This window comes from Barbus barbus (assembly GCF_936440315.1).
Source record: "Barbus barbus genome assembly, chromosome: 49".
In the NCBI taxonomy this organism is placed as follows: Eukaryota; Metazoa; Chordata; class Actinopteri; order Cypriniformes; family Cyprinidae; genus Barbus; species Barbus barbus.
In genome coordinates this window covers 19,140,108-19,152,888 of record NC_136727.1, presented here as the reverse complement: position 1 = coordinate 19,152,888, position 12,781 = coordinate 19,140,108, and the positions used below count along the sequence as shown (strand labels likewise).

Below are 12,781 nucleotides of genomic sequence, written 5' to 3'. Positions count from 1 at the left end.
TTTTTTTTTTTTTTTGTCATTTTCAACTTTATTATAAGACAGATCAGAGTCGGGATTCGAACTCGGGACACCCGTAGCAACGGCACCAACTACTTATTCTTTACTTAAACTGCTTAAGATTTTTTTTTTTAATCAAAATTCTAGCCTAAACCAGTAGTCTAACCCAGGGCTGTCCAAACTCGGTCCTGGAGGGCCGGTGTCCTGAAGAGTTTAGCTCCAACCCTAATCAAACACACCTGAAGCAGCTAATCAAGCTCTTACTAGGCATACTAGAAACTTCCATGCAGGTGTGTTGAGGCAAGTTGGAGCTTGAAGTTTGGTCAGCCCTGGTCTAACCGGTCTCGGTTCTATCTTAGATTATCAGATTGTATGAAGAAGTTTCCCATGCAGGGGGGTTGCCATGTTTGTAATAGGCTCAGCTCCGTGGCAGAGGCTGATGTTATGTAAACACTGGCTCTATAACGCGGCAGGCGTTCAGTCGCTCGTGACGGGATGACCTCATGGCCCTGCCAGCTGTGCACTGACTCACCTTTTCATATGCACTTTATAAACTGTGAACATTACCCATCACACTGCTTCAGGAGATTTAAAGTAAATGGTGACTCATAGAATCAGTGCTTCTGGGAAGTCATTCAAGTAATGTAGAAAAATGTATAAAACAAAAAGTGTTAGGCGCTAAAATTGTTGCAAGTGAAAAATTGTCAATTAACTATCATATTGAGAAATTTCATTGGCTTATATCTGCCAAATGAGTGAAAAATTATGGTCATGTGGTTCAATTAAATTGAAACCTAATACCTTCAAGTCAAACCAGCATTTTCTCTCAAAAACTCCTGTTGTCACTTGCACACAATGACTCTTGGGATAGTCTGGGCTGTGAAGGGGCCATCTGTTAAATCGTTTAGCTACAACCCTAATCAAACACACCTGAAGCACCTAATCAAGTTAACATTTCTTGAAAATACAAAGCCAGGTGTACCGAAGCAGTTTGGAAATGAACGTTGGAAGGTGGCCCTCCAGGACTAGGACTGTCTTCAAGAATACCAGGAAATCACAGGCAGGTGAGTTTGATCAGGTTTGAAACACAACAGGACCAGAATTGAAGAACAACTCCAGAAGTCAAAAGGTTCCTCACTTGGACTTTGTAAAGCAGGCACGTGCAATTCCAGTCTGGTCCAGCCCAGAGTTTAGCCCAATCCCTCATCAAATACACCTGAAAAAACTAGCCAAGGCCTTAAGGAGTTCTTGAAACTCTGCTGTACAGTGGCTCTCTGGGACTCGAATTGTTCATCCCTGTTCTAAACCATCACGAGAGGTTTCATCCTACATGATTTTTCAATTATTTGCTGGCTTTCTGCCTGATGAGTAACCTTTAAATTGTATTGAAACAGCTGCAACAGTGGCATGGCTGATCTTGCTACCTGCCTCAAGTCACCTGGAGTCCAACAACGGATCGCAGAAAGGGTGACCCATCTGTCTGGTGTGCCAAGTCATTTCCTTCCTGAAATCCTGAATGGTGCACTCAAGAAATTACTGCATTGAACACTTCGTAAAATCAAGCATTATCTATGGCCTGGGGAAGCAATGTAAAATGGTTTTAAAATTGAATGACTTGACAGTAACCTATGTTATGTCATCATTTCCATGTGGCGACTGGTCAGATGATAAAGTCCTTTCATTTTATTCAAGCTAGCGCCTAACGTCTTCCGGGCAACCATGCTTGCTCTGCGGTGGAGAGGAAATCTCCCGCAGAGAGACAAAGAGCCACTGCTTGAGTCCTTTTCCCTCCATAAAATAATACATTTGCACAAAAAACAAAGGCGGCAAGCTCCATTAATGTTAGGATCCAACCCTCATCCTGACAAGCTGTCCTTAAGAGTTCCAGGATAGTAAACGGTTATTTTAAACCTTTCCATACTTGTAAAAAAAAGCTACGACATAAGATTGGGACTGCTAATGCTTCAATTCTGAAACACAAGAAGCCAAGCTCTGTCATAGCCTACTTAACATTAACATCAAGTGGAAAGTGTAGGAGCCAACCACAACCATTTTCACGGCCCACATTTGTTCTACCTCTCTGCTTAATGAATTCTTTGCCTAATGAACCGAAGTCTTCTCTCTTCTTTCCAGAAGTTGACCATTCAGGATTGACTCACGAGCTCACTTTCAAAAAAATCACTAGCATGCAAGCATGGAGAATCCAAACAGTCTTTGTGGGATTGTTCCTTTGACCGTAATGATGAATGAAGATGGAATGAAAGGGAGCTGTCAGCAACATACTTTCACACCGCAATCGTCCACCTAATGGCTGGAAAATTGTGGATGTTTGTTGCCCTATACCATCCATTTAGCCAACTCACTCGCGTTGCTTTTCTATTACTCTATTCTCACTTCCCAGAATAGGGAGGCCACTGTAGTTGTTCTCTCCAGGGGAGACACTTTTAAGAGCAGAGTCCCAAGGGTCTCATCAACTACACCTCAGTGCTTCTCCAGCGAATGGCTGGAAAATCTACTGAATCCGTGACAGTGAATCTGGCTTCCAGCTGTGCTCCAAGAGAGAACTCAGACAGGTTAGCCCAGACCCTGACCAACACAAGAACCCTCTGTTGTGGAGGTTAATTCAATCAACATACAGCCAGAGAGCCTTATCTGTGTCCAAAATTTCCTGGCATGGTCTGCTCAGGAACTGTTTATCTTATTCGAGAAACACTGGACATAGAGAGCCAATGAAACGCATTACAAAAGCAACTGGAAGCACTTCTGTGGTCATTGCTAAGTCAAACCCTAAACAAAGCAACTATTTTTTAGTCACCACAACAAACAATACATTTTATAGGTCCTTGTAATGTTTAACACTTCCTTATCCTGTTCTATAACTGAAAAAAGTATATATATATATATATAGGTTTGGAACAGCTCATGATCCAAAGCATACAACATCATCTGTGAAACAGTGGAGTGGTGTGGCATGAGTGTGCATGGCTTCCAGTGGAACTGGGTTACTGGTGTTGGGTTATTGATGACGCGACAGAGGACAGAAGCAGCCAGATGTATTCTGAAGTGTATATACTGTCTGCCCAGATTCATTCAAATTGAGTAAAGTTGACCAGGCGCCGCTTCGTAGTACAAATGGACAAAAACAGCAAAAGCAACCCAGGAGTTTTTGAAGGTAAAAAAGTGGAATATTCGGTGATGGCCAAGTCGGTCTCCTGATCTCAACCCGATTGAGCTGCATTTCAATTGCTGTAGACAAAACTAAAGACAGAAAGACCCACAAACAAACAACAACTGAAGTCAGCTGCAGTAAAGGCCTGGCAAAGCATCACAAATTAGGTAACCCAGTCTCTGGTGATGTCCATGAGTTCCTGACTTAAGGCAGTCATTGCCTGCAAAGGATTCTCAACAAAAAAATTTACATTTTATATGTATTTGTCAAATTGCATTTGAGCCCCTGCAAATGGGGGGGAGGGGGTGTATATATAAAATGGTTGTAATTCCTAAGCATTCTGTTATATTTTTGTTCAACCCCTTGAATTAAAGCTTGAAGTCTGGACTTCAATGTCATCTTGTATTTTGCTTTCTGTCTGTTCTGGTGGCATAAAGAACCAACATTATGGAAATTGTGTCAGTGTCCAAATTTATATGGACCTAACTCTATGTACACGTTTATCTTTAAAAACAAGTACTGCATGCTCTTCCCATCACATAGAACCATTGCTTTTACATGGAAATTATTTCCCTCAAATTCAGAGCAATGTAAAAGATTAAGCTGGTGGTCACCCAGCAAAAACTTACTCCCTAGTTCCCTATGACATGATATTGTAAACAAATTTGTGAATCTGCAATAGCCTCCACTAACAAAAATGGCTTAATTACCTGACACAATTATCTGGCTGACATAAAAAGTAGCAGGTATTTAGTCGTAGAATAAATGGTGGCACTGAGACTGAAGATGATATCAAAACATTTTATGGTGCATTCTCCAAGCGTCATGTGCACCTATGTTTTAAATGAAATAGTCTGCTCCTTAGTTCAGTATTATGTGGGGAGTTTTCCATTTGTAGCTTGAGGAGCACCCAAAGACTGTTCGCTAACAGAAGCTTATCAGCTAGGTTTCATCTCTTATATAAACTCAATTCCTTTGGCGTAGTTCATGGGATTTGGGCACTGTAGACATGCAATCATGGTAACAAACAGTTTACTGTCAAACAAGTCCTTATCAGGATGGTTTGAAATAAATGACTTCTATTGTGGTTGAAATGAAAGAGCTGTGAGTGCTCTCAGAGTCAAGGTATAAGGAATAAATGCATCAACAGAATTTACAAAAAAAAAAAAAAGACAAGTTTCAAACTTGGCATCTTCCATTGTCTGCTAAACTCACATTGTTGTTTTTCAAACTAACAGATCTCAGTTCCATTTGATGCTGCTAGAAATCCTGCAGATCATTGTAAGCTGGTTCCATATTGCTTTTACTATTTTCACTGGGAGAGCCATTGGTCCGACCCTTGTGTTCCATTACAGCATTGTTTTTATGATGTTCCGCAATTCTTGCCAAGATCCACAAATTCCCTGACTCTCGAGGAATCATAACAGTCATCCCTGTCCCCAGTTCAAATGGCCAGCCAGCGTGTCCATCACTGCACCCAGCAAGTACAACAAACAGAAGGCTCTCGACCACCTCCAGTGCCTGGACACCCCTCATAAACGTTTCTCCAACACCACTCTGGCCAGTCTGCTGACTGGCCGAACAAAAGTAGTTCACTCTAGCCATCTATTCATTCATCAGTGTGGCTTCAACAGACTGTGACTTCACGGCAAAAAGCAATGGAGGTATTTTTTCACCAACAATCATACTTGGGCAGGACGTGCCATTCTCCAAGTGTTCGCTTTGACTCTTTAGGGTCATATCAAGACAAGTTTCCCTGGTAGATATTTCACCTTGTATGGTCATATATCCAGCAATGGGCAATGAAGGAAAGATGTTGACATATAATAAAGTGTAATAATATAGTGGATTCATCTGCTTTTGCTATGACGTTGACTCGCCATTCTTCTAAATGCAGTTTACAAGAGCACAGTCCATTAAGAGAGGTTGATGATGACTGGGGTCTGTGTTGCAAGGTCCTTAAAAGAACTATGGAACACGATTTTTCTAATTTGGAAAACAAACTAATGAAGATCTCTGCAGTTACGACATAATTTACAATCAATTCTCTGTAAAAGGAGTATTTGAAGGTCAAGCTTCTAGACTCCTTAAAAGAGATGCCAAGATATGACCACAAATTTCAAGGAAATATAAATGATATACGAGTTTCTTTCCGGAACTGTGCCAATTTTCCTGAAGTCAAAGTCCAATGTATCCCACCCACTTTGTAAAGACATAAGGGAAATTAGCGCTTTGACAAAAATCTTTTCCTTTTAGGGGAGATTATATATATATATATATATAGTGAATAGTTGGGGGGGGGGTGACTAAATGCTTCTTCCTTTCAGTTTAGGTTGGTAAAACAACTCTGACTACATACCATTAACAGTCACTTTCTGTAGAAAGCACCTTATAATATACAGTATATGGAAAAAAAAGTGGCTTATTTATTTTTCAAGAAAATACTGTCACTATGACTGATCCCGTTTCCGTGAATTGATGTCTTTCCTCCAGACAGTTGGCTATTCTTTCTAGCTGTATTTTGTGTAAACTGAAATTTAAAAAGAAATTAGCTACAGTGAGTGGATGACCTTGGGAAAATGTTAACTTAATCTCAATAAAAGACCACCATTTCTTTTTACATTTAAACCCCTTTTGTCTTTTCACTCTTTCATTTTATGCATTGCAATTTGCATGCATGAATTTATGTTATGCTGTTTAAAATAATATAGCATGTCTTCTCAAAGGAATTTCATGTTAACTACCCACCTTATGCAGCATAATTGACAATAATACCAAAAATAATCAAAAACCAAAAATACATATAAAACATATTGCAGATCCACCACAATAAAAGCACCCAATCTCATGTTCAACATATATATTTTATTGTAATGACTGAAAACCATTGTGTAAAACATTCCTCAAATGCCCACGATAGGCCAAGTGGAGGAAACAACGTAAAAAAAAGAAAAGGGGTGGGCATTTGAGTAGACATGTAGCGGTGCATGCTGTGAACACGCAGAATTCACAACACTACCTGCAAAAAAAGAGTGGAGATGAGCATCGCTGAGTTGTAACAAGATTACTACAGACAACTACAGTTTTATGCAAAAGTTTTGGCACCCCTCCGAGTCTGCATAATATTTTAAGAAACAATTGTAGTGATATACCATAAAGTTTCTAGAGCAAGCTGCATAATGTAGCAGTATTGAGTTGTATGTAATAAAGTCCAAGGTGAAAAATAGGCTGTGCAAAAGTTTGGGCACCCTTTCAATTGTGTTGATTACCTTTAGTCACTTATTGCTGATTAATTACAACACAATATTGATTTGATTGGCTCAGTGAACCTTAACACTGCAAACTCAACAGCAAACCATCATAGAAAATATAGCTAATGTTAGGTAGCTAATTGCTAGTTGTGCTTCTCCTTGATTCTATACTGGAAAGTAGCAACATGGAAACCTCAAAAGAACTCCCTAATGACCTAAGAACTAGGATAATTTGTTAATATGAATTAGGAGGATACAAAAAAATTCCACAAAGGAATAAGTTAGAAAATGGAAGGCCACAGAAACGGTCATTGTTAAGGAAAGATGTGGTAGGCTGAGAAAAAATAATAAAAAAATATCTGAAAGAATGGTCACAGACTAACCACAGACCACCTCCAAAGAGTACATCGTTCCACAGTCCAGCGCACCTTGCACGAGGAACAGCACAATGGAAGTGTGATGTGGAAAAAGCCTTTTCTGCGTATTGCCAACAAGCAGAGCTGTTTGATGCATGCAAAGACTCATCAGGACAAGCCAGATTTATGTTGGAATAAGACCGAGTTATCTGGTAACAACCAGAAGAGCTTTACATGGAAGTCTACTGTTCAATTCGGTGGTAGGTACAGTACATCCTGCTATGGGCTGTGTGACAGGTACTGGAAATCTTGTCAGAGTTGACGTTCACATGCATTCCACTCAGTATCAGCAGATTCTTAAGAAAAATGTTCAAGTATCAGTCAAGAGGTTGAAGTTACACCAGGGATGTTTGTTTTAGCAGGACAATGACCCAAGGCACTGTTCCAAATCTACCAAGGAATTCATAGATGCAATGTTCTAGAATGGCCATCCCAGTCACCAGACTTGAACATCACTGATAATGTATGGATTGTTTTGAAGCAGGCTGTTCATGCTCGGCAGCCATCAAACTGGAAGACATTTTGCAAGGAAGAAGAGTCCAAATACCTGCAGTCAGGATTCAGGGACTTATCAGTGGCTATAAGAAGCATCTACAGGCTGTTATTTCAGCAAAAGGTGGCTCTACTAAATATTGATGTGATTATTCCATTGGGGCGCCAAAACTTCTGCACTTGTCTGTTTTTGTTATGATTCAACATTGCATTGTTTCTGTTGATTCAATAAATGTTATTTCAAAACTGAAATGTCGCTGTACTCATAAGGTATAAATTCTATCCAAATGAAGTTGCTGCTTCGAAAGTCTAGCAGATTATAAAACGAAACGATAATTATCAGGGATGCCCAAACTTTTGCATAAAATTGAATTGGAATTTCATGAAATTTTAACTGAAATATCTTTCTTAGTTTAGCATCTTCACATGAACAGTTTAAACTAAAATAATTCAATATACAAAACAAAAGCAGAATGTAGAAAAATGTAGAGCAAGTACCTGTAAAGTGGTGTATCTCACTCATCTATGTATTCGAAGGGTTCTGGGGCCTCAGGCTCCTGTTCTTCCTCCTCGATCTTAGGGCCATGAGCAGACACGGGCTCCACAAGCTCTTCTTCTTCCTCACTGGTGTCTTTCAAGATGATGATGCCACCAGTGTGTAACTGGGAGCGACAATGTAGACGAAGGGGGTTATTATATGGTGTGACAGTCCAACTATACTTTCAGGCAAAACTAGTTGTCTAGATGTCTTATTTAATGCAAAATCCAGAATCATTTTCCTGCTAAAGCAGACATTTTCACATTTCAAGTCTCCTAAAATACAAAAACAAGTGGCTGGAGTCTTGCCAGCTGACCTCTGAACAATAAACTGCAGCTCTCGATGCTGTTTATTTGGAGCTGTTAGGCAAATGTCTTCTCTCTGAAGAGTTTCTCTCATTGGCAGCACGAGTGGTTTAACAGATGAAAACTGTCAAACATTCACAACAGGCCTAAATTAAAGGAGTCAGACTCACAGGTTTGAAGGGCTGGTATCTGCAGCTGTCAGGCATGGTGAGGACCTTGAGCTGGGCAGCCATGACACGTGCTGGGTTCTCCAACATCTGGAAGTTTGGCTCTGGTTCTTTTTTCTTTTCTTTTTCTTTCTCCTTCTCTTTCTCCTTTTCCTTTTCCTTCTCCTCCTCGTCTTTCTTCTCTTTCTCTGCTTCTGCCAGTGTTTCCTGCATCAGATAAAGAGCAAATCATTGGGGTTCTGCGGTACATGACATGCTAAAAGTTTCTGGAAGTGCTGTGGGACATGCATACCACTTCCATCTTTTCCTCTTCCTTCTCTTTCTTCTCCTTTTCCTTCTTTTTGGCTTTAGCCGTGATGGACAGAACGGCAGTGGAAACCTGACAGAAGAACAGTGGGACAAGTTACGCCATGAAATCTAGGACTAGAACACTGGAACACTGGTTTTTGGTATCAAGATGAGATTTGACAAGCCAGGTGAGTTCATGATACAAGGGTTAAAACAGACCTTCTCTTTTTCCTTCTCCTTTGGCACTTCCAAGGGTGGAGGGTAAGCAAAGGTGGAGGGCTTGCAGTTGGATCGATACTGCACCTTCGGCATCTGTTAACAGGAAAGAACTTATTCAAAATTGAAAAGTGTAGATTTAAAGATTTCAATTATTTTACTTTATGCTGTTCCCTTAGAAATGGGTTAATATCAAACAAGCCTCCTGTGTGGTTTGTTTGAGAAGTGTTGACACCAAAAGTTGTTGCCCCTGTACAGTCTTCCAAAAGAGTCACATAGGAGGTTCAATGACAGGATGCTGCCTGTAGAGGCAACAGCCACTAAGTTCACTAGGGTTTGAACAAAGTTTTTTTTTTTTTTTTGGGAGAGTAAAACAAAAATGTGTTACTCTAGCATGCAGTACTTGTGCCTCAAGCAATGTAGAGGACCATTTCGGTAGCATCAGCTTTCCCTAGTTTTAACTATGTGAACATTCGTGCTAACCCTGGGGTGTCCAAACCCACTCCTGGAGGGCCAACATCTTACAGAGAAGTTTCTAGGCATCCTGAAGACTCTTTGATAGCTGGTTCAAGTGTGCTTAATTGGGATTGGAGCTAAACTGCAGGACAGCGGCCTTCCAGGAACAGGACTGGACATTCCTGAACTGCTGCTAGTTCTTCTTGCATGGATTAATGGTTTGGCTCCATGCTGGATACATGGGGATTATAACATTTGAGACCCAATGCAGGAGATAAAAATATCCTACAACTGTTTCTCTTCTATATGACGAAGTCACCCATGTTGAGGTTGCACTCTGTTGCTTTATAGGCTGGAAGACATTTCTTCTTACCTTCAGATCCTTGTTGAGGCCGATGATAGCTGTGGGTGTGAAGGCCAGAGACAGGAAGTGAGAGAGCGGGAACCAGAACCAAAACTGGGTGAAGACCAAGAGACCTACCACAGATGGCATGTGGGTGTGGCCTGTGCGTGACTGCAGAGAGATCGTCACGTTACGACCACCTGAGAAGAATCGGAAAGATGGAGTGTTAGCAAGCTCCTCTGGAACTCCAACCAGCCTCTTCATTAGCAAAGTTTCAACAAAAGACATCTGTAACGCAACAGAATTATATGTCGTTGAACTGTCCATTAGGCCATCGGCACCGACTCACAAATCACTTTTAAACCAATCAGCTTTCTGTTGGTCAATGCAGCAAATTAGCTAAATCTGCACTGAAATCTTTTGTCCTTACATAAAACTCCAAATTTTGCAGGTACCTACTTAAAATGATTGGACTTCGCCTGCAATATAATCGCCTACCAGTGGTAAATGAGACCACACCTTAAGTGGTTGTTTTTTGCCAGAATAAACAATGTTGCGGACCAGACTTTAAGCTTATATTTAAAGGTTTGTCTTGGATTCTGGCTTTGATTCGTTAATATTACAAGGTACATTTTTCAGCTTTGCAAAGGCCACACAAATTTAGAGGATCAATCTGGCTCAGAATGAAAGGCATCGCAGACAATAGCATACTTCTGTCACAGCCCATTAAATTATCAGACTACCAGTTTCCTGTTGGCATCTACTGCAAATGCATAGGGAAATTATGGCCTGTATTGTTCATTTTGACTGCAGTGACTTAAATCATGCTATGTCATATGTCAGAACCAATGAGCCAAGAGTACAAACTCTCTACCTAACCAGGCCATGAAACAAGCGAGAATAAAAGATTTCAAAATGTTATTCAGGCATAATTTCAAGAGAACATTTTCAATTAGCTTCAAGAGTTTTCAGCAGTCCCTAGGTATTACTAGTGCATTTTCTTATAAAACCTAATTAGGTGCATACATAGGCAGCATTTTAAGGCATCATAGGCATGTCCTTGATACAAAGGCTCTTCCATAAACTAGGCAACATACTTGTTAAACGATACCTATGTTTGGATACATTTTAAGGCAACAATCCCACAATACACTGGGACACACTGAAATCCTTCCGATGTCATTAAGAACTGTCGCCCAACTGTAATACAAATAATTATGATGCAACACCGTCCCAGCATGTCCTAAATTCAATTTCTGTGGACAAAAACAACAGTCCATGTGAAATACTCTCTCGACTAACCTGTACTGGGTTTGTGCACAAGCTGATATTTGGGAAGCTGGGGGCAAGAGCATCTTGAAGGTCGATGCATTCTTTCAATATTAATAGGCAAGCACCCCTGGGACTGAGTGAATGATATTTGCTTGTAGTGGCATGAAGATGTGGTGCTATCTTGTTTCGCATGCCACATTCTTGTCACAATCCTATCAGCATTTAATCACAAAGCCTTAAACGGATACCTGCCCTGACATGCATACAAAAGTTTGTTTTCACCCTCACATTTAGCACAGAACACCCAACCATTCAGTTATTTGATACGACTCTACAAAGCACATTAACCCAGACAGAGAAAAAAAAAAAAAAAATGTAAAATTGGCAATATTTATATATTTCCACATATATTTTAGAGCTGACTTAAGAGACCTCAAACTGTTAACTTGAACCCAAAACCAAAATGAATAAAAGAAACAAGAGATTATGGTAAATACTGAATTATTTTAAAATAAATTAACCTATTTAAAGTTCTTTATTTTTTTGGTTTTGTGACTTTTTATTTAGTATTTATTTAATATTTTATTTAGTGCTGGGCAACGATTAAATTGCATTAAAAAAAAAACTTTATATAGTGTGTGTGTGTACTGTGTATATTTATAATGTATATATAAGGACACACACACACTATATATTTACATGTATATTTATATTCATATAATTTATATTACAATATATTTATATATACATAATAAATATACAAAGTACACACATATGTACACAAATTTTTTTATTTTGGATGCGATTAATCGTTGCCCAGCACTAATTTTAATGCATACTGAAAAACACTAATACAATGGCTTTATGTTTGAGGTAAGGCAGAATGCAAATAAATAAATGAAATGAAGCACATGGAAGTCTAGTCCAGAAGCCTTAAGTATTCCCATCTGATACTGACCTGCATCCAGGATACCCTGAGCCAGGATAGCCCCGAACTTGGCCATCACGTCATCGTGCTTGTCATTGATCACCTTTGAGTAGAGCTGTCGAAACTGGTTCACCTACGGAAAGAAAGAGCCAATGTACAGCTGATCTCTGAGATACTACAACTGTGGCTTTAAATTAAACAATGAACGAGAACAGGAAACAACATACAAGAAATATCCAAGATGTGAAATCGAAACTTTCCTTATTTGAAATGTTTCTTTAATACTTTGGAAGGCTAATTAAGTCATTTCTCACATGAATCTGTATTGACCTGATCAAATCCCTGAGAAACCATCTTTTAAATTATGGCATAAGACCAGAAACATTTAGATTCTGGTTCAGAGGTAACCACATGATTAAATGAAGTCTGTTCTAAGCCATTTATGAGAATCATACTCTGCTTTCTCTCCCCAAATTTTAAGGCCAGGTTCATAAAACATGTGGCTAGCATGAATTAAAGTCTGCCCAGAAGGGATATTAAACAAATGATTGTCATTATTACAACTCCAGCCTTTCATTACACCATAAAACAGGGATTTCAAATAAATTCTACTTTCATGTGACCATAAAATTCGCAGCCCAGTAATAATCCTGTGGTAAAACCGAAGGAAAATCAGCCCAAGAAATAACCAAATGTCCCGTGACTACACAACCACCCTGTAGAAAGGATTCAACAAAGTCTGATATTATAAAAGGTGAATATTTATGACTTTAGGTGCGTACTAGAATCTATAATAAACAGTAAAATGACAGACTATTGTTCATTTTCAGTCTGTGTAGTCTCTCAATCCCACAAAAACTTCCTCTAGCTAATGTACATCCATTAATCTGGAACCTCATTGGTGCAACATGCGATCCACATGAACGGATATTAAACATTTACT

The 12,781-nt window shown here is 39.5% G+C and overlaps 1 protein-coding gene across 1 annotated transcript in view; it reads right to left on the bottom strand.

Annotated features, from left to right (window-relative positions):
* Window positions 1–6,012: 6,012 nt before the first annotated feature.
* The window catches only part of LOC306867608 (26S proteasome non-ATPase regulatory subunit 1-like), a 44,740-nt gene continuing 37,971 nt past the window's right edge, over window positions 6,013–12,781 (bottom strand). Inside the window, exons 20-26 of the mRNA XM_079413370.1 lie at window positions 11,869–11,971; window positions 9,669–9,838; window positions 8,843–8,935; window positions 8,628–8,714; window positions 8,339–8,542; window positions 7,824–7,987; window positions 6,013–6,185 (exon numbers count right to left, since the gene is read on the bottom strand). Coding sequence (XP_079269496.1) covers window positions 7,841–7,987; window positions 8,339–8,542; window positions 8,628–8,714; window positions 8,843–8,935; window positions 9,669–9,838; window positions 11,869–11,971 — 804 coding nt within the window. The 3' untranslated portion in view covers window positions 6,013–6,185; window positions 7,824–7,840. The remainder of the gene's footprint in view (window positions 6,186–7,823; window positions 7,988–8,338; window positions 8,543–8,627; window positions 8,715–8,842; window positions 8,936–9,668; window positions 9,839–11,868; window positions 11,972–12,781) is intronic.